At 38.1% G+C, this 26,231-nt stretch overlaps 1 protein-coding gene and 1 long non-coding RNA gene across 9 annotated transcripts in view; one reads left to right on the top strand and one right to left on the bottom strand.

Annotated features, from left to right (window-relative positions):
* The window catches only part of ARHGAP15 (Rho GTPase activating protein 15), a 329,586-nt gene that overhangs the window by 252,907 nt on the left and 50,448 nt on the right, over positions 1-26,231 (top strand). For all 4 annotated transcript variants that reach the window (XM_054069943.1, XM_009558976.2, XM_054069945.1 and 1 more), the window contains one exon: positions 14,641-14,775. In XM_054069943.1, coding sequence (XP_053925918.1) covers positions 14,641-14,775 — 135 coding nt within the window. The remainder of the gene's footprint in view (positions 1-14,640; positions 14,776-26,231) is intronic.
* Positions 19,206-26,231, bottom strand: part of LOC128852505 (uncharacterized) — a 31,688-nt gene continuing 24,662 nt past the window's right edge. For 3 of the 5 annotated variants that reach the window (XR_008450381.1, XR_008450378.1, XR_008450379.1), the window contains one exon: positions 19,206-20,149. This is a non-coding gene — a long non-coding RNA (uncharacterized LOC128852505). Of the gene's footprint in view, positions 20,150-22,819; positions 22,981-26,231 lie in introns of all 5 variants that reach the window. The other 2 variants (XR_008450380.1, XR_008450382.1) reach the window with 1 other exon arrangement.

The following is a 26,231-nucleotide window of genomic DNA, read 5'->3' as shown; positions in this document are numbered from 1 at the left end:
GACCCCACTGCTTTCTGCGTTAATGCTTTTTGTGTAGTGGCTTGACTCCCCTCTCCCTCCCCCCTTCGATGGATCTTTCTCAACTGGGGAGATTTTAAGACCTTCTGTCCCTTTAAGGCATCTTGTGATTGAGAGAAGGTTTGAAAGACTGTAAAACCTCCCTAGTCAGAAGTCAGTGATGGTGTGTAAGGAGTTCTAAAATTTTTAGGATTACTTTTTTTCCTGGTTTTCTTGCAGGTTTGGAGGCTGTTGGGTTTGGGAGAGAGGGAAGGAATTGTTTAGATCTGTGCTTAAAGGGCATATTTAAATCTTCCTCAAGTAGTCTACAGGTTACAAGGAATCTGCTAGATTTTGAGCAAAAAAAAAGTGGTCATGGAGAATTAATCCCTAAGTTGTCACACTTTTTGTTGCGTTATTTCTAAATAAAAGACTCATCAAACAAAAGAAAATGCCACAACTCTAAGTGACGTGCCTGCATATTCACGTGAAAATGGTATGATCTTACTGGTTCTGCTCAGTAACACTGGAATTCCCTTTATATAGAGTTGTGTTTGAGCTCAGGACAGATGAACAGTTAAGCATGTAAACCAACTGGTTTAAGGAAATTGTGTCCTTGGAGAAGTAGTTTGTTAGTTCTCTTATTATCTAGTTTGCAACTGTTTAACATTCCTGGTATTTGTACCTTCTCAATAGATTAGGCTTTTATTACTTTACCAGGTAGTATTTTGTTCAATAGTGATGCAATAGTCTGACTGATGTCATATAAAAATACCTATACCGAAAATTTCGTGGAATTACGTCTTTTCAACTCATTTCTTCACAGATGAATCCCACTCTTTTACTAATCATTGACGTGCTAGTTAACACAGGCAGAATTTGTAGACGGAGGGAATGTCAGCAAGCGTTGCCTCATTTTAAATTCCTTCCTCTCAGTGGTGGTATCAATGTTCGCTGCAAAGACACTGATGATACTGAATTTAATTGGTATTTATGTGTAGGGTCATGTGTACTCTCCAAGAAGTTTCTGTGTAACTTTTCCCTAATTGAAATTAGATTGAAGTGTTGCTGTGTACACTGCGACTTAATGGTGACAACGTTGAGCCAGCTTCGAAGCTCAGATGCATGGCACGCATCCCAAGAAATCTGCTATGATGCTCCCACATACATCTATGCATATTTTTATGGTACAAGAGACATAAGGTGTGGAAAAGGAGCAGTCTCTTTAAGGGGGATGTGGCAACCCTATCTGCCAGTCATCTTGCCTCTGCTGTTCTATTCCTTTTACAGCCATTCTGCCTTTCTGGTATCTATAACATCTTTACATACGTGTTTCATGTTTGCACAGTTTTTAAAGTCCGTGGGAACGTGAGATGCTACAAGAGTAAAGGACCAGCAGTGCTGGTCCTTTGTAGAGATGCTTTTTGTCTGACTTGGGGATGGATCGCTCACTGATGAATGGCCATCTTATATTCTGGATAACACAATATGCGACCAACGTGGTCTGTAAACCATTTTGGGAAATTGTCTGCAGCTCACAGCTGTGGTGCAATGTTGGGGATCAGTGCTGCCATTGCCTCTAATGAGATCTCGCTGTGAAATACCTGCACAGCCGTGTTTTGACTTGATCTGAGAGCGGATCAGTGCGCTCTTTCCTCTGTAACGCATACACAGAGTATGGAAAACTAACTTCTCACTAGTAGAAGTGTTTTGACTGGGAGCTTAATTTATAGTGGCTCATGGAATTGCAATGTGTAGTAAGCGATGTCCTTGAACATTTTTCATGCGCTTCTAAGTGACTTCTTAAAACCCATTGGTTTTCCTTATAAAAATCATTAAACTTTTTAAGGAAGCAGTAGTAGACTAGGTTAGTAATCGCCACAGTGCTTTAAATACTGGTGCATAATTAGTGATGAATTAAATACATTTCAGGTATGAGAGCAAAGTTGAGAAAAAACATCAAATATTATTAAAGCTCCAAAATCGAATTAATTTTAGTTGCGTGCTGTTTTAATAACTCTGATTCTAAAAATGTTCATAATTCCAAAGAGATCACGTTTCATGTAATAAAAATTACTGTGACATAAAATATATATTTTCTTAAAAAGTACTTGTAATATCAAAAGGACTCTGAAGTATTAGCCATTTAATACAAATTTATCTTTTCTTGCAGATGATTACATTTTCATTTTAATTGCTCACATTTCCCGTTCTGATCTTAATGTTTTATAGTAGGCAAGACATGCCACAAAGGAAAAAGAAAAAAAAAAAAAAAAAAGATTTTATTTGTTAGTTAACAGTCTTCAGAAGTCCTAATTTGGCCAATGTGTTCTGCTGCAAATTCTTGGAATGCTGTCTTGCAGTTTCAAAAGTGATCTTATTTGGCTTCCCAGAAACTATTATGCCTGGAGGATGCCATGAGAACAAGGGCTGCCTTGTTAACAAGTAGAAAACTCTCAAAAACAAGATAGGATCCTGATATTAATCATAATTTAGATGCACAGAGCTGTGTTCACAACCACAGTAATGTAATTCATTTACATCTAGTTATTACTTATCTCCATCCGAACTACTAAGTTCAGGAATGCAGCTGCCTTGTGCCTTGTGACTTGTGGGGGTTAGGGAAGAATGACATCACCAAATTTAAGCGCATTACCACGCTGACATAGTGGCACCTTGTTTTCCCTTCCGCAGATAGAATGAGGATTGTGTGCTACCCCCCATTCTTCCAAAGAATACCTTTTTTCCCCCCTTCAAGCAGCTGCTATATGAAGGGTTGCAAATGTCACTTCAACTAATGATGAATGATGCTTGACCCTTGGACCTGTTACTATGAATTTTATGCAATGCTAAATTAATACGAAAGATCTCTGCTAGAAGACTTCAGCTATTATGCATGCAGTAGAAATGATATGTTAAACAACCCAAATTTTTTTCTCATAACCACGGCAAAACGCAGAGCTGCTTTAACGTTTTGATGCGTATTTCCACTTAAGAGTAGTATTTTTTAGTTCTAAAAATATTTTTGGTAAGCAAATCAGTTTGCGAAAAACATTGTCAAAAGGGCAACTGGCCCACATGTCTTTGTTGTTCTCGGTTGAGTATAACTAATTATGTAAACCAATAGTTAGTGGGAGCTTAACAATTAGTAGAATCTGTCAACTAGTCACACGGAAATTACTAATTGAACTACTGGTCTTTTATTGTTTCAGGAAGCAGCGCAGAGTGTCATTCTTTTATATCATAAGTTCGTTGTTATCACACATCACATTTTCTGAGCATTATATGATTCCTAGTAGACTAATACATAAATAAACTTCCCGGTAATGTCAGAGTATGCAAGTGTTTGAACTAAAAACACCTGTTTTAATTAGTATTCAGATTTGTGCAGTTAAAAAATGATAATCCTCTTGCAGTTATATGACATTTTTAAAGCTTTGAATTTCCATCTGTATCTTATATTATGATGTTTCAGGACTGTCGTGAGTTAATTATGTTATCTTCGGAAACATTGCTTGCATTTAGAATGAAAAACTTCAGCTTGAATAGTCAGGAAAGCAGATGCTATCTTTCTTGTCAACTGCTTTGTTATGCGTCGCCTTGAAACTTTTTAGACGATTCTTTATCCAAAAGGAAGTATAAATCTCCATTTATTTGAAATATTACCCTAATCTAATCAATATTTTAATATATTTCTTGTGGGAGGGACCTGAATGTATCTCAAGGAACCAAAGCCATGAAAATCACTCATTTTATGTTGAATTCCTCCTGTTATTTCAAGTCTACTCAAAGACTAATTTGAAGAACAGGAAAAAAATGCATGCATTCTGAAGTTTAAAAATTGTTTCAAAGCATACTTTTTCCCTACTGAAATATATGCCTGTAAGTTTAGGGGTAATAAGAGGAATTGGAAATATAATAATTAGAACATACATCAAGATAAACCCTGCAAAAGGGACAGGTAGGTGCAAACGTACTGTTATTGAGGCAAACGCTCTGCGTTCTATCACACAGCAAGTGAAAATATAAAACGTGGTTATGTGCATGAGATGGAGGAAAAGGTGTGATGTGGGAATGGATTTGGTGGATTCACGAGAGGATATGTGTCCTCCTTCCACGTGAGACTGTAAGGCACGTGTAAGAAACGGAAAGCATTTTACCATTGAGCCACTTGTATTTCATTTTACACTCCTTCTCTGCCAAGGAGGAACCACAAACGTTGACGAGGGTATTTACGTGTGCCTGGGGGTATTTATGCATCTTCCGAGGCTCATTAAGAGAAGGTATAGCTGCACACATGGAATTGCACATAGGAGGGTGGATGGAGTAATGTTTTTAAGTCCACGCTGTCCTCAAAAAATCAACTTTTTGATTAAAAAAATTCTAGGCAAAGTCTCCAATGTTTCTGTGTACCCAACTCTCTAATTCCACTGGTCATGGGATTACATGCATTTCATGAACATGGATTTGATCATAAACCTAGGGCTTTGGTACTTTTTAAATGATCATATTACTCAAACAAAAGCTGATTTCATTGTCATAAAAATTCCAATGTTTGTAAGCAGGCACTGTACAGGAGGAGCTAAAAGTGCACCAACAAAGCCATGTCTGGATCAAAATATTTTAGTATCTGATTCTCGGCTAGTGTGGCTTCAGAGTGAATGTAGTTCTGAATCTGATGAGTTTGTATGAAAAAATTGCACTTTCTGAGAATCTTCCCTATTCGGGGTAAAATGTGATTCCCAAAATGCATAAAAATATTTGAAAATTCATGTTATTATTAGCGCTATTATTATCAAAAGACATTCCCTTAACATTTGAAAGTCCTTCAGTGCACTTGAAGATATATTTGTTTTAGCAATTTATATAATCCCCTCCTGTTTAAAGTTTTGTTTTAAACACATACAATTATCATCTCATATGCCCTGATTCAGTAAGCACTTAGAAGCATTCCTATCTTTAACAGCATAGCTAGTCCCGCTAATATCCAGGGAATGGAATTAGAGCTTCAGATATTAGCAAAAAGTAATGCAAATGTGAATTAAGCAACATGGTTTTGAAGTAAGTTGACTGAGGACTTTTTATTTCTTAGGCTGAATGTGAAAGTTCGACGAAAAGAAATCAAAGCAAGTATTACTGATATTAATAATTATTTAGAAAAGTATATAAAGTTGAATATTTTAGGCTGATAACTAGAAGGAATTAGGCACTGAAGTAACCTTCCAGTAAGGATAGTGAAGAAAAATCCTAACAACTTTTAGGCAGAGCCATCAGCAGAAATATAATATACATAGATATATATAGAGACACACATATCTATGGACACCTAGAATAAGAATAGTATTGTTGTTGTTTATCATGTAAGTCACATTACCTAAAACACATGAATTTACCTGCACTGTAGAACGTGTTTCCAGTCTAATGAGTCATTTGCATGTATCAAATTTATATTGGTACCTTTTTCTTCCCTAATGTAACTTTCCCACACAGTTAACCCTATATCTAAAAGTGGGACTTTGCTACTGAAAACTCTTACTGTCTCATGTCTGTGCTGGAACCTACATGGCATGAAGTGATATTCTCTGTCCCATACAATATCACGCATCATATAGTTGATAACAAATTGTCACGTTAAGTAACAAATTCAGCCAAAATTTGATGAACTGGATATGAAGCATGAATTATTCTTATGATTTAAGCACAGGCCTGGGTTCTCAGGCTTGTTTTTCAAGACAACTCACTTATTTGCTAATAGGGAAAATGAGTAATATCTAAAGGCAAGGTGCAAGTATTAAAGTGCTAATTTGAAAGTATTTAACAAAGCTGTCCTTTCGTTTTGAATAACTTGAATAAAGTGTTTAAATGACCTCTTCCTAACCGAAAGAGAATATAGAGAAAAAATTAAGCTTTATTGGTAAATTAAAGCCCAAATCCCATGGTTGATGAGAGATATGGTCCGTTTGAAATAGTTACACTTTCAGACTTTCTCTTCTACAATCAGCGGGTGGAGACCAACATAATCCAATTAATTGTAATTCCCTTTTGTGGCACTGGTACAGTGGTGAATGATATAGTAAGTCCATTGAAGTCTTATCTTTGGTCAGATAATCCAAATGGATTCATATTATGAAACAGTCCTTTATAAAAGTTCTGATGAACAGAAGTGTTTTGACTTTAGTGAACCAAAAGATAAATTCTATACAAAATAAAGTGTTTTGTCCTTGACATTCACAGAACTTGTATATACCTGATTTCAAGTAAGGATGCGTCTTTCAGCTGGAGTATTTCAAAGGGCCCTTTCACTAAAAAGTAAATCTAGAATTTTTTCTCTGGACATCATACAAACCAGCTCGTAGGAACAGAGTTTTACACATAAGAGTAATCTTTACTCCTGTAAACAGTCCATGTGATTACAGATGTAAGGGATATAGGTGTAACGTTTTGAGAATTGTTTGAATTTCTATTTTTCTAATAAACCAATATTTCATGGATAATACTTATAACCATGAACAAATCATATATGTATGTTTCTTTTCAGTGTTGGAAGTGGACTAGGGGAATTGCTTAATTTTAGCTCAAGCTTTGATCTATTTACATTTGGAAGTCATTTACATAAAGGAAGTCATAATGATCTTTATTGTTTTGTTAATTATTTCCTTTGATTATTGAAACTCACTCACTGAGGCACAGGCTTATTGTTGTTGGGGTCAGTCCCAATAATATTTTTGGCTATGTGCAATAAGTAAGGATTGGGTGGTATTCTTGTTTTTTTGAATTGTTTTCTTATAGACCCTTTCAGTTTAACAGTCACCGGAGACAGGATTGATTCAGTGCACCAGCAGTCTGCTCCAGCTCTACACTTTTTGTATTCCTCCTTTCCTTTAAAGTTGTTTGTAGCAAGCCCACGTTACGGCAGGAGTGTTTTCACTTGTAGCATGTTGAAATCTCATATTGTCTAAAGGATACTGAGATACCGTGTGTGGGAGACAACACACTAGACCATGTATTGAGGTCAGATCTTTTCAGAGTGTCTCAAAAATACTTTTTTCCTTTTTTTTTTTCCCCCTTATAGTCTCTGTCTGAAATTTAATACAAAGAATTTTTTACCCTTTGGGGTACATCACATGTGAAATAATTTATGACCCATGAATCACAAGAAGGCAGTGAATTGGGTTTCAGATAAGTCTGCCAAATATTACAAAACATTGTGTACAGATTTTTGGACTATGAAAAGGCTTTTGACAAGAATGGAAATAGAAGCAGTGTTAGAAACAGCAAGAAGGGGAAGAAGAGAAGTGCTACATGACAGAATCCTAAAGCACTCTGAGTTGGTAGTACAATTAAAAAGATAGGAATATGAATATATTTTTGAAGTATGAAAATGGGACAGAGAGTCATTGTCCAATTCTTTTCTCTATTAGATCTTGCGAGCCTTCAATTTATTTAAAATGTAGATTTGTGGATGCTGATACACACAGTTCTGATAAAAGACCTGACTGTAAATGGGAAAAAAAAAAAAGAAAGAAACCTCTAAAATTAGATTGCAGAGAAGCTTACTGGAGAGCAATTACACAATAAAAAAATGTTAATAACAGATTTGAAGTCAGAAGGGAGATATTTACCTTGACTAATATATGTACACAATATACAACTAAGTGAGGAAGATCAAGTTGAAAGCGGAATTCAGAATGGACTTTCGCCTTTGAATAGTAAAATGTATCATGAAAAGTAAGTTCCTGATCTAGGCAAGTATTTGATGTTTGTGTTCTGCAGTCTAGGGTATATGAAAGAGAAATACTAGCATCCACCTAGAAAACGGAATAAAATCCATTAGCCAGCACAGAGAAATAAGAATGTCATTAGACTCGTTCAGAATAAAAAGGGAAGAATAAACAGAGAGAAAAACAACATAAAGTCTGATTTAACTACTAGGAAGAAGCTGAAGTTACTACTCAACAATTAAGTAGAGCAAATTAGATAGAGGACAGAGTCTTAGTGCTGTAAGACAAACGTAACTTTCTTGCAGCATAGCAATTTAATTTCAATGAGTTGCAGAAAGTCTGCCAGGATCCACCTGTGAGCTTGGGCAACACTGGTGCTCCGTGCTGAGACACCTCTGCACTGAGGGAGGGCATGAGCTGGGTGGGAATTCCTTGATGCTCTTTCCTTGTCCCTTTCTGTAAACCCTTGAGGGTATCTGAGCATTTCTCGGACGTTGAAGGAAGGAATAGTTTGACCCTGCGCGTTTCAGCTTCTCAGGCAAGGTATGCCTGCTCCTGCTTTTTGTTAACAAGTCACCTGCGAGAGAGTCTCTTAGAAGTATTGTGATCTGTAGACAGGTGGTCTATTTATTCTCAGGGAAATTTCAGCTGCATTTTGAGCGGAAATATTCTATATTTAAACCCACTCTTTTTTTCCCCATATGGAATAGTTGATTCAGTTAAATTTAATGAATTTTAAAATAAAAGTACTTATAATTATAAACCTATTAGAGTAATTATTGCTTTGAATCACAGTGATAGAATATGCTAAATCAAGACTACTATCATTGCCATCTAACCCTGTACCGGGTATCAACAGTGAATGATGCAAAAGAGCATCTTAGTGATGATACCCATTTCCAGCCACCGAAAGGATTCTCTTTTCAATACTGCTTTATATTTTTATGCTTCCAGTTTCAAACAAGAACTGATAGACAGAAATTACCCAATGCAATGGCATTGCTTGCAGCGGCAATGGCACTTCCCAAACCTTTGAACCACTCGGCGTGTTTTCATGATGTACTATTTCCAAGCTTCTCGAATGTACTGGATCTTTTTCATAGAAACAATGAGATAGTTTATCCCTCTCTTTCTCCGCAGACTTCTGTGGAGTTATGTGAGGGTGAATATGACCCAGTGTGCCCAAGTACAGAAATCTTTTATTTTTCTGGCACAGATTGAGATTTAAGTTAGCAATACTTGGTTGTTCCATCATGCCCCCAGGTCAGCGTACTGTCATTTCAGAGAACTGGAATAAACAGCATTTTGGATGCACACAGAGATGTTCTGCTTTTTAGCTTAAGTTGCTCAGTAATTTGCGCCTGGGCTCCATGGAAATGAGTGCTTCAATAATAAACAAATGCTCAGTCATTATAACATCACGGCTTAAATTCTCTGTTAAAAGGGGATGCCATGTTCCTCTAGCAGAAAAAGAGTAATGCACGCAAGCTTTATTTTGCTGACTATATCCTTGATAATTCATGGGTGGTAGTGTTGGATGAGTTCAGCAGAAGCTGCTGAGAAATACGCTGTATATAAAATGTAATTCTTTGCTTAGCTGACATTTTCTTTGATTTGTTTAAACACTCTTGGAAGTGAAGGACTGTGGACTGAGTGCAGGCAGGACAGTGAACCTCCCAAACCTAGCAAGGGGTAGAGGAAGAAGAACTATTTAGCTGGGAGAGAATTCACAAAAATCTAGCTGACTGGAGAAGACCTTGCTTTGCACAAGTTGAGGGTTCTGCTGTACTATTTAATCAAAATTCGAGGGGTTGTATGCCCTTTGGAGAGTGTACATAAATTCAGTGTTAGGATGGGATTTACTGAAGGGGAGGAAGCTAAGCATCATGTGCCACATCGCCAAGAGGTGGGCTTCTTGTCATATGATGAGCAAGAGCCTGCACCACCTCACATCACCCCATTGCTGTCACATTTCTGGGCTTCTCTGCACTCTACTACTGCTCTAAATTGAGTGAGATCACTTTGAAAGAAGCTGTTTGCCCCAAGAAAGCTACTGTGTCTGCACTAGTGATCAGAGAAGCTGTGGCTTGTGAAATGCGGGTACAGCTATCAGACGCATAAACCTTTCAGTGTACAAATTAATATTTGTGCTGTCAGTCGTGAGAACAGTCCTCATAAAGGGATTTAGTGATGGAGTCTGTTCTGCTTGAACCTATTCTTTCCTTTTTTTTCTATTGAAGACCATGAACGGTGAGCAAATTGTTTTTGAAGAATATAACTTTTTTTTTTTTTTTGAAATAAAGAGAAGAAAAATGAAAAAGAGGTACCTTCAAGTTTGAGAAGTAGAGGAATGACAGTGGACAGCTTGTCTTTTCCTAGTACATGTAAGACAAATTTTCTTTTTCCTATAAGGCAATACAGAGGTGGCATCCGTTGTGTCTTTGTGCCCACCATGTAGAGTATTGCCATCCCAATACTGCCACATGCAGTGGGGAAGGATGAAAAAAGCAGTGATATTAGCAGATTTCAGTCTAAGACCCAACCAAACACATCTCACCAAAGTATTTAGAAAGTCTTTTAAGGCATAACCTCCATAGCAGACCTGGTGCTGCTAGATGTGTTTTCAGGAAATTGCTTTTCATGTGATTCAGGGTCATCACAGAATGATTGGGATTGGAAGGGACCTCTGGAGATCACCTAGTCTGACCCCTCTGCTAAAGCAGGGTCACCTGTAGCAGGTTACACAGGAATGCATCAAGGCAGGTTTTGAATATCTTCAGAGAAAGAGGCTCCACAGCCTCCCTCTGCAGTCTGGTCCAGTGCTCTGTTACACACAGAGTAAAGAAGCTTGTCCTCATATTAAGTTGGAACTTCCTGTGCTTCAGTTTGTGCCCATTGCCCCTTGTCCTGTCCTTGGGCACCACTGAAAAAAGTCAGGCCCCATCCACTTGACACCCTCCCGTTAGTTATTTGTACGTATTGATGCGATGCCTGCTCAGTCTTCTCTAAACAGACTGAGCTCACTCAGTTTCTCCTCATGAGAGATGCTCCAGTCCCCTAATCATCTTTGAGGCCCTCTGCTGGACTCACTCCAGTAGTCCCTTGTCTTTCTTGAGATAGGGAGCCCAGACTGGACACCAGATCCCAGATCTAGCTTCATCAGGGTAGAGCAGAAGGGGAGAAGAACCTCCCTCGACCTGCTGGACGCACTCTTCTTAATGCATCCCAGGACACCATTGGCCTTCTTGGCCTGAAGGGCACATTGCTGACTCATCATGAACTTGTTGTCCACCAGGGCTACCATATCCTTCTCCACAGAGCTGCTTTCCAGCCTGTATTGATGCAGGTGATTGTCCCTCCCGAGGTACAGAACCTTAAGTTTGGTTTTTTTGAACTTCATTCGGTTCCTTTCCTCCCAGCTCTCCATCCTGTCCAGGTCACTGGATGGCAGCACAGCCTTCTGGTGTATCAGCCACCCCTCTCAGCTTAGTATCGTCAGCAAACTTGCTAAGGGTGCTCTCTGTCCCCTCAGAGACCTCTGGCAAGAAGATGTGATATCCTAAATGAAGTAGGACTTCTGAACATGGTGCTCTGGGATTTAATATCAGTATGAGCAAAAGACTAAATTATCTTAAAAGGAAAAATGAACAAGCAGTGCTCTCAGATAACTGCATTTTGCTTCCAGAAACTAGTCCACATACCAGGCAGGGCATGTGGTTAGAGGAACCACATCCATTTTCTTTCAAAACTGAGATCTCTGTACAGCCTGAGTAAATTTTCCTATTTTCTTTTTGCTGTTGTTGTTGTTTTTAGCTGATATTCCCACAGATAGTTTTCTTCCTTTTTGAACAAGGATAAGCTTATGATGTTGTGCTTAAACTAAAGATGAACTCCTATCTGGTTCTACTTCAGACATCGCAAGTCATTCAAAAATGTGCATTGCTGAAAAGGCGAATAATAACACAGTAAAACACACATTCCCTTCACAAATGTATTGTATATTGATTTTTTTTTAACTAATAACCTTGACAGGTGCCCACACTGTTTTTTTTTTCCTTAATGTGGTCTTTATATTTTCAGCCTCAGTATTAGCATAAATTTTATGGTATTTTCTGGGCATATTTGTGTCTGTATCTAAGATATATGATATCAACTGGCAGTGATGGTTGAACTAATCAAATACTACTGACAAGTTAGAGCAAATTTTTAGGACTGTGAGATTTTGAGCATCTTCCCAGATACAGTGTCTCCTGACTGAAAGCAGTCCTTGACTGTCAGGTTTACATACCAGATTTGGGACTTAATCTTTATGTAAGCAAAACACCCCAATAAGATATATGTCTGCATAAAGCCAAAAAGTCCAGTCGTCTCCTTAAACCTAGTCTGTAATGCGTGTGTGCCTTTGTTTATGGCCTTATTGCCATGGTATGTGAGCGATTCCAACCAGTGGGAACGAAAGGAGAGTCTTACACTGAGTGGACTTCTATTTTCTTTTTAATTTTTTTTTTTTTTGGCATTTGTTCCTTCAAGCAAACATTTTTAAAAACTCTCTTATTGCTAGAGGGGAAATTGACACCCTTTGCTTTCACGATGATACATTCCTAACACGTTTCCTTGAAGAGCTGGAAATGGTGCAAAAATCTGGTAAGATAAGTCTCTATAAAGCCTTAGAAGTCAAGCTTTCCACTTTAGACATTTAAGACAAATGCATGGCAAAAACAAGTTGGGTATTTTTTTTTTTAAGGTTTCTACTTAAAGTTCTGTGCCAAAGCTACAGTACTTATACATTTTCTAAATGTGTTTTAAGCAATAAGTTGTACAACATTTTTAGAACATGTGTTAAGCTATTTCTCTAAGAATGAAGCTCTTAACAAAACATAAGCACTCTGCATGAGATCTTAGCAGCAAAGTGCTTAAAAGATAAAGTAAGAATTGGTACCATGGGAAGAACACCAGCTGTAGAGCACACAGGTCCATTATGAGAAGTATGGTAGTGGGTAGGGAGAAAATGATTTAATCAGGAGTAAAACCAATTTTATTATAAGGGCACGCAGGGGGTGTGGCACCATAGTGAGAGGGACATTTCAAAATATCTGACAGATTTCAACAATGTGAAAACCCACCCTGTTCTTTAAAGTGACAGTAAACCCCATCAGGTCTCTCTTTTTGATGCTATTGTTAACAGTTGACTGTTTAAAGCTGGCCTGCTAAGATGCTGTCGATCTAGTTCAATAGTGTGTGGCAAAATAAAAGGCTAATTGTTGAAATACGATCAATCAAATATGATCTCAGAGTCTAAAGAAGATCCCCTCTGGTAACTCATTTGAGATCAAATCATTACTTTTATGATTGAGGTAATTCAATGGGAAGGGGGAAAAAAAGCTTGAAACCAAAGAAACAAGCAAGACAACTAAATGAAATGCACAAGTCTGTCTTTGTTCCAGCTTTGTCTCACGTTACTCCAAGTTAAGGAATTGTGTCCAGTCCTTTATTTGTATACGTACCCTAAATCTAGGAATTTATAAAACATTTAATAACATTTATTAAATAAAAGTTGAAAAAAACCCTCCATTTTGAATAAGATTTCATGTTCAAAAGTAAACTCTGTAGTGAGAAAACTATTGCCTTAAAGTGCCGGTGATCTGGAGTTGTGGATGTCCACGTGTCCCCAATAATTTTATCACTTTGTTTAACAACAGTTGAATACAGAGGCTGCTTTTGAAGCCAGCTGAATTGCTAAACATGAAATTTCAGTGACATTTGTAAAACATTTCACGATTATGTTGCCACAAATTAAATGTTTTCAGTAGTTTTCACTGTCGGCCCTTGCATTCAAACTGAAATTTTGTAAAAAAGGGAATCGTAGCACATGTGAAAAAACCTCTCTTTTCAGAGTAACAGAACTTGGAGAAAGTGTGTGTCATTTTAATTTGGACTAATAAAGATTTACACTTTCCTAGAGTTAATATGGATTATGATCTGACTGTTTATGTTGTAACGGTATCACACTACTAGAATTAAATGCAAAAATACAAAACCAAAGAAAAATAGAATAATCATCCAATCTTCTGTGATTTTTATTAAAAACTCTACTTTAGCATTTAGTTTCTTTTATATTTAAATTCCTTAGCTCAGTCGAGCTTCAAAAGAAAACATTTTTTTTTTTTTTTGTTTGCAAAAGAGTTTTGTAAGCACTTGTGGTTTGTCTTTAGTGTGTTATCATATTTGACAGCTTTGCATAGCCTAGGTAGGCCAACAGGGGTCTGTCTAATATTGTTGCTGGGCAAATCTTCCTCCCAGAGATGAAAACCAAACAAAATATTTTTGAAGCAGTAAGAAGGAATTAATATCCTTTCTCTCGCAGTACTCTATTCCTCGCTGACATTACATTCAGGCAAAAAAAAAGGAGAAAAGCGTTACCCATTATTCCCTTGTACATAGCAGGCCTAACACATGTAAAGCAATAACTCATTTTCTATTGCCATGTTTAGCATATGTCTCCTGTTGGCTCAGCAAGGCCTTTAGGCCGGTCCCTTGAGCCGGCCATCGTTGGCAACTCTTAGCCCCTCGGCCTCAAAACCAAATAGCTTTGAATCATGTTGAGCCGTGATGCTAATTTCCATCCTGATGCATTATGGGAATAAATGTATCTGACACACTGTGTCAATGGTACTGTCTCTTTGTGTCTCCTGTTTTTTTGTTAGCTGCATTCCTACAGATGGTATTCCATTGAAAATGTTCTCTTCCTACAAAAAAAAAAAAGGGGGGGGGGAGAAAAAAAAACATGCACAGCACCAAACCTCTAGGTGCAGAAGGCTGTTAACGGTTGCTGATGATAGTAGGCAAACATTAACATAATAATTAGTGTCTTGTAATTGTTTCATTAAAACCAGTTGTTCCATTTCTCCTCGTGTTTTCCCAGAAGAGAAGCTGAATTTGGACGACAGCCAGTGGGAGGACATCCACGTTGTCACCGGAGCACTCAAGATGTTTTTCAGAGAGCTGCCTGAGCCGCTGTTCCCATACTGCTTCTTTGAACAGTTTGTGGAGGCGATAAGTAAGTACATCAGATACAGCAGGAGCTAGTGAAATAGCCTGTTATAGAAAAATAATAATAAACTTAAAAATAGAAGAACAGAAGCATTTCAAATCTGACTTACCTTCCATTATTCGTGATCCTGTCTTTTTATTGTTTTTGAATACCTTTTATTTCCTACAGCGTTTAGTTATTTAACTGGAGGAGGAAAATACTAAATTATTGATCTATAAATGTTGTATATGCGATTTAACTGTAGTGCCTAAAATGGTTTAGGAAAGGAATTAAAATGTGTATGTATTCAAAACAATTTAGGCTGTTAATCCATATATCCCCAAACACAACAGAGAGACTAATAATTGTGAATCATGTTAGAAGGGGCTGTCTCTATGTTAATCAGAACGAAATGAGTGTGTTTTGTTCCACGAGGTTGCAGACTCTTGCCTTGCAGTGATCACAAAAATAATGCAAAAACATGAATGTTCTAATTTTCATATCTACCTTTGCTTTATAATTTATTTTTTTTTTAAGTTGGCAGCCATCAAAAGTCTCTTCAAAGTCTAAAGCATTTATTCTGCTACATGTCTCTGCGGTTTGTGTGCTGCGAATCCTTTCTCTATTTAATATATGCAGGTGCATTTCGTAGAACTGTATTGGCTTGGAAAAACTTGACTAAAAGCAAAGTGATTTGGAGGTTTACTCCCATTGGAAATGGGGCAGTGAGGGGAGAGAGCTTAAAGGGAAAAAGCCTAGCAGGAGATTAGTGAAAGGTCCAATAGACAAAAATTTCTAGGAGAAAAACAAACCCAGTAAAGTACTTAGAGATCTGTTTTCTGTATGACGGACATGCATATTTGCCATTGCTGTTAATGAGAGCTGTGTGTGCACATGCGCAGCTGTCAGAGAATATGAAACCCTTAATGTACAGCTCCCTTTGATTTTATATTCATAAGAGTCTTTAGTTCAACTAAAGCTTTTCAAGACCCAGCATCAGATATAATGAAGTTAAATACATCTCACAAGATCCTTCCCTTCTCGGTTATTTAGAGATGCAGTGCAGTTAAATACACATCGTAAAGAAATGCATTACCTGAAAGTTTACTCTTGGCAGCTCACTTTATTCTCCTTTCAAAACACATGGGAACTAGATGGAGAACATAACCTCTTGAGTTTGAGTTCCTGTTGCACAATCTCTGAAGTTCTAAGAGGGGAAAAGCAGTAAAGACTTTCGTACTGTTCAGCTTCAGTTTCTGCAATGCATTGGGATAAGATGCTCATTGAAGCACCAACACCTGAACATGACCTTCAGGTGTTTCTCTGTCCACCTACTGTGTCCTCTTGGAAAGGAGGTGTGTTAAGCAGATGCAGTCAGTTCACAGGGCGCAGCCTCACATACTGTTTCTCTTCTCATGCAACTTATTCTGCAACCAAGCTTTTAATATGCATCCTCTGCCATTACCACCCTCTCTTCCTGATAATCCACCATCATACCTGTCTTCTGGAGCTAAATATAGTCTTCCCACCCCTTATTGCTACTTTTCATTGTCCTCTGGTGTACTCTTCACCTGAGCAAACGCTCTTGTATTCTAAGGAACCTTATCAGGATGCCATGATCTCACCCTTCGGGCTGTCTGCTGCTCTCATTCTCTCTGCTAATGCCAAGCCAGGGTGATCTGAAAACTTTAGGTGGCCCAATGGGAAGGTTTTTGACAGTAAAAATAACAGGTAACCTGTAATAGACACGCGAATTAAGAGTTTTGAAAGCATGTCGCGAAGAGACTGTCTACCAATGCATTAATATTCATGAGTGAGAAATTAATGTCCCTTTCTGCTATTTGAACTATTATTAATTCTTATTATGATTTTGAGAGCCATTATACACATTGATAGGCTAATGAACAGTCATTTATAGAGGGATTTTGAGACAGTTTATTCCTAAGAAGAAAATGCTAGTACTCTAAGACATGCTTCACACTATTTCAAAACTCTAATTCTTGTTGCTTGCTTTACTGCACATCAGGGTGATTTCTACCTAATCCAACTGTCTAATGTAATCTACGATTTCCAATCAATCTTCTTTTTATTTGGCCTTTACTGCCATAGAATCTACAAATCCGTATTCTTACCAACTCTACTTAAAAAAAAAAGTCTATAAACAACAATTAGGTGTTTTCAGTGGGTTTGGGGATCTTCTGTATGTTAATAGTCCTGAGGCAAAGTGAAAAATATCTTCAATATCACTTCCATTGCAGCTGATTCTTTGTCTACTTTGTGTTAATTACTTCACCTGGTCAGTTCTGAGCTGCTAGAAAATTTCCCATCTACCTCAGGTTGTTGTGAAAAAGAGGCTCATGTATCTCCGTATTTTCTGCTCATCCTTCAAAACCAGGAATTATTAGCATGCAGGGCATGGGGATGCAGTGCAGTTAGAAGGAGCACTTAATAATGCCAGAAATAAACCAACCTGATGATGGCTGGGAATAAGGTAATTAGGATGCATTACCGCACGGCTATCATTTATCAGGCACTGGAACGGGCTACCCAGAGAAGTGGTTGAGTCATCACCCCTGGGGGTATGTAAAAGATGGGTAGAAAAGGTGTTTAGAGATATATGGTTTGGTAGTGGACAGGTACGATTGGACTCAATGATCTCAAAAGTCTTTTTCAACCAAACAATTCCATGATTCAATGATTATATCTTTGGTCCAGCACGGAGCACCCTTTAGACAGAGCCATACATTTGATAAGATGAAGTGCTTTACCAACATATCTGTAGTAGGTGGTAACAACTTACCTATAACATTCCTTGGGAATTTAGCTGAAAGTTTCAGAAGAAATGAGTACTCAAGAAGTGTCGTGGACTCCTTACGCTGAGGTTACTTTAAAGATTATGTGAAAGAATCCACAGCAAGCTTAGTATTACTCTTCCTAGATGATACCATTTTAATTAACATTTCTATTATGTGCATAGGAACAAAATTTTACAGTACTGTGTATTAGGCAAAGTGCTTGCTCTCCACCTTCAATTTCCCCTATAAATAATTTTAGATATGGCCATAATATTAGAACAATTTAGATATGTCCAGAATATTAGAAGATAATTCAGGGCATTATAGAATCTCAGAATTCTGCTTGGCAGGCTGAAGCTGGATAATTACTGTCCATATAGCTTATATCAGAGAATTTATAAATGATAAATGGAAGGCCGTAAGACCTCTGACCCAATACTAATTTTGTTTCTTAGGATTTGGAAAGCAGTTTTTTTTCCAAGGACTTTGTCTAGTATATTACTGGCAAGTCATTTTGTGGTATTTTGGATGAAATATGCACTTCTAAAGTGTGCCCAAATGCTGCTCTGAAGTCAGGTTCAGCCACACTTAAATTACTTAGCACCGCAAATAGTTCTATTGATTTTCTGGAAGATCAACAGACGCGGTTCAACAGATTGTCTGCAAGTAAAATTGTGCTTCATGTAAGTAAGGTGGTAGAAGTGCCAATAACTGAAACACTTAATCACCTTATTTACAGAATTCAGCCCACATGGCCATACAGACTTACGCCAGGACTTCAGCCACTGAAACAAAACAAAACAAAACCCTACCACCAAAACCTGTTAAGAAATGTTAGCAGGTAAATGTGTTAGCTGATTATAAATATTTTAATTAAAGTACTTTTCTTGAAAGATCTGAAGCAGAAAGCATGGGGAGAAAAAAAGAGATTTGTCTGTTACCGTCTTCTGTGCAATGATGGCCGATATCCACAGCATAGGGAATATTCAAATACCAACAAGTCCTTCCAAATCTTTTCAGCTGGAGAAAGCTGTATAGGCAGTGCATCTATATAGATAGTGCATCTGTGCAACAAAAAAAATCCCAAACCCCACTGATATTCCACAAAGGAAAATTCCACCCATTTCCCAAAGCTGCAACATCTGTCTCTGGTTTGGAAGGCTTCAATTCAGGTCTTTGATTTTCTCTGCAACAGGTTGGAAAGATTACTACACTGGAAAGAGTTTTTTCAATGAGGTTTAGTGATTATGCCTTCATTTCAGTTCCTTATCTGTAATATGAATTTAATAGGTGTCACATAAATACTATAGATAAATAGGTGATTTATTGTTTAAAATGCACACAGAGAGGCAGATGTATACGTATGCATATACTCTAAACAGAAATTCTTTTGGCAGAATTATGATTCTTCTGCAGACATTTTTCTGAATGAAGGTATCTGTTACTGCTGAACGTTTCTCACATACGGTAGATGAACACAAGAATGACGTTAATAAAAATGTAGTGTTGCAAAATCTGACTTGCAGGCTTTCAAGTGGAATCCACAACCCAATACGAGATATCTCAGGCTTGAGGATGAGGAAGGGAAAACATGGGATCCACATCATCCACCAGGTCTCTGAAGAAGGGGCAGCCAGATCTAGTTAGCATGTGTAGCTCAGGTCCTGGCAAACCCCACAGGATCAAAGCTCCCCAGACACTTAGGCAAAGTAATCCTCCATCTGTGGAGCTCCAGCTTTTCAGCCCTGGCAGAAAGGAAGGATTTCTCTGCATGGGGAAGAAGTAGAGCCGTAGGCACCTAAAGCCCTTCGAAGGCCGCAATCACAGCATCTAATTAGCTTATGCACCTTAAGGGGTAGATGGCAGCTGAATAAGGATTCTTCAGAATTATAATGGTGAATTTAAGGAACTAGGCACTACCTAAAATCTACATTGGATGCTCATATACTTTTTATTTATTCAAGATCTGGATTTTTTTTTTCTTTTATTATTGCTCTGGTAGACCATTAACACTTTTTTCAACTCTTTTGATACATATTGGTCTTCTGGTGTATGCTAAGCAGGATTCACAATCTTTCCTATCAATTCCATAATATTGTGTTACCCTATGATATAGAAACTGTAGATGGTTATTTAGCACCTGACACATGAAAGAGTTTTATAACTTTTTAGGTAGATAAAAAAATATATTATTAGAGTTTTGCTGAAGTGAGATATTCGCCTTTACTGGTCTTGTCTGACAAAATCTACAATGATAACATAGCAAAGCAATAAACTCTTCTTTCATGAGAATGGCAGATGTTTTTTAAACCCACAAAACCTAGCAGTGCTATCAGTAGTTGTCAGTCCTCTCCATGTTGGTCAGTTGTCTTCAACTCCAGGACAGCTGATATCAAGTGAAAGGTTTTCTCCGAGCTTGGTATCTAATCCTGCTTCAGAAAGGTCCCCCAAGAATCCACTGCCTGTGTGGCTTGAGACAACATCTTGCAGAAGATGTCACAACTTGTCACATCTATCTGGTTAATGATCATGCTTCAGCCTTCAATAGGTCATAGCAAATTTTGCACTGAATAATGTAACTTTTGAGGAGCTTGCACAGAAGTTGTCTGCTCAAAAATCAGGAAAAAAAAATGTGTCAGGAGGCAATGAAAAAAATCTAGTCATCAATACATAATCATAATGAAAGAACGGAGCTACATTGGTTGAAAACATAGTGTAGCAAGGACCTGCTCTGAACTGCTATGCAGTGTTATGAAAATAGTAGCTGAGAAACAGAAAGGAAGTAAATACATTCATTTATTCTGACAGTCATAACATCCTTGTATCATCTCAGTGGAAAGTTACAAAAGATGTCTAAAGAGATTTTCAAAAGACATCTAAAGAAACCTCACTCGAGGCTTACGAAGAACAAGGCTCAAGGCCAACTCATCTTGGAAAGACAAGTCAGCATATTGCACTGTAAGAAATCCATGACAGTCTCTTAACATCATCACGTAATAGGTTCCTGAGAAACCAAATCTTATCAGTCTCTGGCATTATGCAAATTTCTGTCATAATCTCAATCTGTGGGCTTCGAGTCCTAATCAAACTGCCTTCAGATTCACAGTTGGCGAGCCTCCTATTGAAATCGTTTTCCTATTCTCCATTTACTGGTCCAAAGAAGTTTTGGGGCTTGGCATGGCATCAGAAAGCCTCAATTTCATGTGAACATGGTGATTTATAAACACATCCAAGGTCACCACAATATATCTCACATAATAAATCATAATTAATATCTTTTGGCCAAATCTAAGTATAAGAAGCCAGTAGAAATCCATAATCTAAACGTGACGAGAAAAAAAAATGTAGGGAAAAAATATTCAGAAGTTGACGTGCAACTCTTTAAAAGAGTTCTTAAAGAAAGGAATGATTCTTTGGGTAGCATAATCTCCAAGATATCCATCCATGTGTATATATATTTGAACATGTGTATGATATATCTCTAGAGGTATGCATTCTCCCACACACAATAACATTAGCAATAATAATAACAGCTCATTCAGAAAGTGGCACTAGATATTTTCAGTGGAGAATGAGAACTATCAAATCCGTTTTGGAAAGCTTTTTAAAATCTTATCTGGAAAGTTGTGTGAAATCCTAATTCAAGAATGATTAACTGACATTGGAATAGGAAGGAAAAGCCTTAACATTTTAGAAGAGGTGTTAAGGTGATATAGGACACAGAGAGACTAGAAGGGAAGACTTCTAATCTACATGGGTTAAAAAAATACACACAAAAATTGTATATGATCATCCTGTGTAAAACCAATAAGTGGAAAAGAAAAAACAAAAAACCAACCTAAGGAACTGGATTCCACAATAGAGGTGTATAAAACTGGCTACAAACAACTTTAAACTGTACTATTCCCAGCTATTAAAGGTACCACATTCTAGCACAGTCTCCACTCAAATTAGAGTCAGAAAAACGCATACTTCCACTAAAGATGTAAATGGAGGCTGTCATTTTTGTAATAACAGCAAACTGGTAACTAAAGAGGTTCATTCCAGTCTATTTGTTCCCAGGAGGTGTCAAGGAACAATGTGCCCCAGTAACCTCCTAGTTTTCTTTCAATGACCTCTCCTTCACAGTTACGAACAGTTTCTTCTCAACAGCATTTTTAAATAGATCTTTACAGGTTTGGAAGCAACTGTTTTAAGGAAAAAAAAAAAAAAAAAATTGGAGGCCATGTCTGTGAATAGATTATTTTTTTTTTTAGAGGTGGAAAATAGCCCAATATGTTCAGAAGTAAAGGGCATTGAAAAGAAAATTAGTGAGTAAAACAATTCTTCCTATTATTTTGCTTAGAAAGTTTTAACCGAGTTGTTGGAAGGGAAATGAAAAAACCCGATCTGTGAAGGTTTAGTTTCTCTGTAGACTTGTGCTCTGTGAAGGAAGCTTAGGTAGACCTGTCCATAGGGAACCTTGTTCTAGAGAGACTTTGGGTTTTTTTAAACATAAGCACCTATCTTTAAAACAAGATCTGCTGTGATATTTACTGATCCTTTTCTTCTGTTAGCATGTAATTCTGTTGGGCTACAAAGAACAATCCGTAAAGCTCTTAGATGTACGCTGAAAGAATATTTTAACTAGTTTTCCACCCCCAAGAACTTTACCTGACACAGTGTTCCAGTGACACCATCAAATCAATTAATTTACCTTTCAAGCAACCTCACTGAGTTACAACAGTGATGAAAATTGCCTTAATGTTAAAGGAACAGAAAAGCTGTATAATTTGGTCTTATAAATATGATGGAGTCGCCTCAATTATCATCGAAGGAAACGAAAAAGTTTTAAAATATTTTGTACTTGGATTTTACTGTCATGTAAAATTTTGCTCGGAAGGGTCATGTTCTCCTCCAACTTAGTCTTTTGTTATTATAGTTATAATTTTTTTTAGCATAGTGGAAATTTTATTGCGGATGCCTGGCCTGTCTCTTAACTCATGCTAATTATATTCATAATTAAATGTTAAACAAGAATTGACTAGGCCAACTGTCTCGCACAGGTGTTTGTGATATGAGTAGTTTAATGCTTACACAATAAATTATTGGCTACAAATCTGCAGTAATCTGCTAGACGAGAACCTCTTTTGAGAACTTTGCGGTATGTGGTAGGTCCAGCACCGTGCTTTGAAAGCAAGACTTGCAAATAATTCTTACTGGGCAGTGTTATGTAAGAATGTGACTTGTCCTCAAATGCACAAGTTAAAAGTGGGGTTTTTTTTCTGGGTTCTTACCTGCCATGGGATCCAGGTGCTCAGAGTATTAGTGTTTATGGGGAGCTAAAGGAGTCACAGAATGCTTGGTGGAAATGTCATCTAGGAAGAAGTGTGCCTCACTTTAATTTGCAAAAGACGTTGTGTATATTTGTAGCTTAATCGCTGAGACCCCAGTAAACCTGCAAATGGCAAAAACATGGGTTTCGGTTTGCTTCTCTTCTACTTAATTTTTAGGCATAGAAAATAATGGTTTTATGTAATTTAAATTAAATCTATGGTTAAGAGAATCTTGTCATGGGGCAGGGTAAGGCAGAAGCAAGAAGCAAGCCAACTTGAGAGTTCATATGTGGGTTAGCATAAGAAAAACTCAGAGAAAATTTAGCAGGAGAGAATGGTGAAAGAGAAGACAAAGAAAAACTGAGAAATCTGAGCAACAACACTGGGCAAAAAAAAAAAGGAAAAGGAGAAAGAAGGAGCTATTTAGTGACTGTGACAAGATCTCTGTAACCTGGAGTGTTTGCAGGAGACAGGGGGAGAGGAACTTCTCATGAAGGTTATCTGGAGCTCTTGACAAAGTGAGAATTGGCACTCTGGGTTTGAGGGGAAAAATGTTTCATCAGGCTTGTGAATGAAGATTCCACTCAAGGAAAGTAATAACAGGAGGAGAAGCAGCCCATAATGGCCAAGTTACACAATTTCAGAGGTGCAAAAATGGAAGAGATGAGGGGGCAGGGAAGCAGGAAGAGAATACCAGGAAGGGACAGAAAAGGAGAACCTTCAAGAACAAGAGAAGAGGAAGGTGAAAGTTATCACCTCCATTGTTGCTCTGTCTTCCTCTCTCTATGCACTTTCTCACTATCTAAAACCTGCTACTTGCCCTAAGTAAGAGTAACACCTCACATCTCTGGGTGGTGCCATGGTGGATCTGAACCAACGGATACGATGTCTTTTTGGCACAAGATGACAACTGAGTTGTTCTGTGGTCCTCGTCATGTAGTTATTTAAGGACCCGAACTACTACTGAATGTTATGAAGTTCTTTTATGTATCCTAAATACTTCAAGAAGCTTTGGCCTCTGGGCCAGTTCAAGCTGGGTTCACTTATATCAGTCCTCCAAGGGACTATTACCTCCTCCAGGGCTCTCAAGCTTGAGCATGCTCTGACCACAGTGCCCGAGTGCTTCTGACATCAGACTCTTGCTTTGAAACTTTCTCTCATGGGAGTGTGAAATTTTGTGGGTCCTCAAGTTCTAGGAGGTAAAACCAGACATAAAATGTGCCTTAATACAGACCATTGCCTTGCGGTTTTATAAAATGTTATTTTATAATAACAAAAGATGTATCTAGCACCATGGCATCAGGGGAAGCTCTTTATAACTTCAGAAAAGACTCCTGATAATAATGCATTAAATAAGCTGGAAGAAAATGGATAACTTCAGCCTTTCCACATAGGATTATGACAAACCTTTGGGTGAGAATTTGGTAGAAGTAAAATTAAGTAATACAGACCCTGCCTCTTCTGTACCTTTACCATCTGAGCTCAGTAATCCATCAGAAAGGAGTTAAACCAGCTCATTTTTTCTGGAAATGTTCTAGAAATGGTCTGAAAATGGCATGGGAAGGGAAACGAGAAATGAAATGTTCTAAAAATTCCACAAAGTACCCAGGCACGAAATCAAGTTGTGAATGGTCAAAAAAAAAGACCACCCTCAAGGTTTACCATGATAGAACACATATGGGTTGGAAAAGAATCTCTTGTCTCTGGTGACCAATGATAGAACCCTAGGGAATGGCAGGAAGATGGGCCAGAGGAGGTTTAGATTCAAAATGGTTCTTCACTCAGAGTGTGGTGGAGTGCTGGAACAGCTACTCAGGGAAGCAGTAACGGCCCCAAGCCTGACAGTATTCAAGAAGCAGTTGGACAACTCCCTCAGGCACATGGTGTGAATGTCAGGGTCGTCCTGCGCAGGGACAAGAGTTGGGCTCGATGATCCTTGTGGTTCCCTTCCAACTTAGGGCATTCTATGATTCTGTGAGTCTATGCTAAAAGGCATGATAAAACAGAAGTGACTAGAATAGTAACAATAGCACTGTACGCAGGATTCTTACTGAACTGCACAGAATTTCAGAGAAAAGTTTGGTCACAGGTTGAAATCAGGCATGAATTTTCCAGGTTGGAAGTTGATAGTCTCCTTCACTGAAAGGATTGCATTGCAGCATCTCTTCACAGAGTCCTGGCTCCCAAGCATCTCTGCGTTGAATGGACCTGTGTCTGCCACGGGAATTGAAATTGCAAACCAAAATACTTTGGGAAGTCACGATGTCTAAATGTGAGGGTAGGCTTGTGTTCTTCCCAAGGCTGGGCCAGAGTTCAAAGTTAAGAGGATTTATAATGTCTCTTGAGGGACGCAATTGTGGAAAAGTAGTGCTGGAAATCTGGGTAATGTGGCTGCGGAAAAGCATCTTTAGCAGCTGTAGTACACCAGCTGTACCAGATAACAGCTAAAAGGGGAAGTCAACTAAAGTAAGACATAGCGTGGGAATGGAAGAAATGAGTAGTGTCGCACATTTCTCCTCCTAAATGAGTGTCAGGGTGTGCAGCCCTGAGGCAACCTATTGAACAGGAAACCCATTGAACAAAACTTTTACTCTTAAGGATGCTTCCTTGGCTGCAGGAATAGTTCTGCAATCCACTGCCTTCTGCTTGTAGCACAGGTATCGAATACGAAATGCCCACATAAAATAAATTGCAATTTGTTTTGCTTCCCAGAGAGTCAAACTGCTCCCTTTGACTCCCTTCTGTATAAAATTCATTAGCCTGTTAATCTGTTTGCCTATTGTTACATTTTGGCCAATGCACTAATGCTTTAATTGCCTGGGAAGATAGTATATCACACAGATAATCTCGCTAAGATCAGAAGCACAATTCATCTCCGACAGCTCGTGGTCTGACTCACTCACTGTTAAACACTTGAGCGATAGTGTTGCACTTGGGGGGGAATGCAAGCCAAGCACAAAAACTCTTCACCTAGGTTTGTTTACATGGTTAGAAACTCAAAACTGTGGATTAATCACTTGTACAAAAAGTAATATCTGAAGCAGCAGAAAGGTGGGACTCTTGAACTGACTGAGCTGGGGATCTGCTTCAGCTCTTATGAAATACCCGGTGTTTGTAACCGTTTATCAGGAGAGCCCCACATAATAAGGGAAATATCTAAACATAAAGTATGCCTTATATCTTCTCCCCACACTCCTACAGGTGATGCTGAGAGTAAAGAGGGACAGGGAGGAAATTGCCCTGATACCTACATGGGGCAACTGCCCTTAAGAAAGGCAAAAAAATGAGTGTGGAAGCTGCAACAATTTCTTTTTCTCTTTTCTTTCTTTTTCTTTCTTTCTTTTTTCTTCTTTCTTTTCCTTTTCCCCTTTTC

Source organism: Cuculus canorus, chromosome 6, assembly GCF_017976375.1.
Source record: "Cuculus canorus isolate bCucCan1 chromosome 6, bCucCan1.pri, whole genome shotgun sequence".
Lineage (NCBI taxonomy): Eukaryota > Metazoa > Chordata > Aves > Cuculiformes > Cuculidae > Cuculus > Cuculus canorus.
Note: the sequence above shows the minus strand (reverse complement) of the source record. Positions and strands in the feature narration are given on the sequence as shown.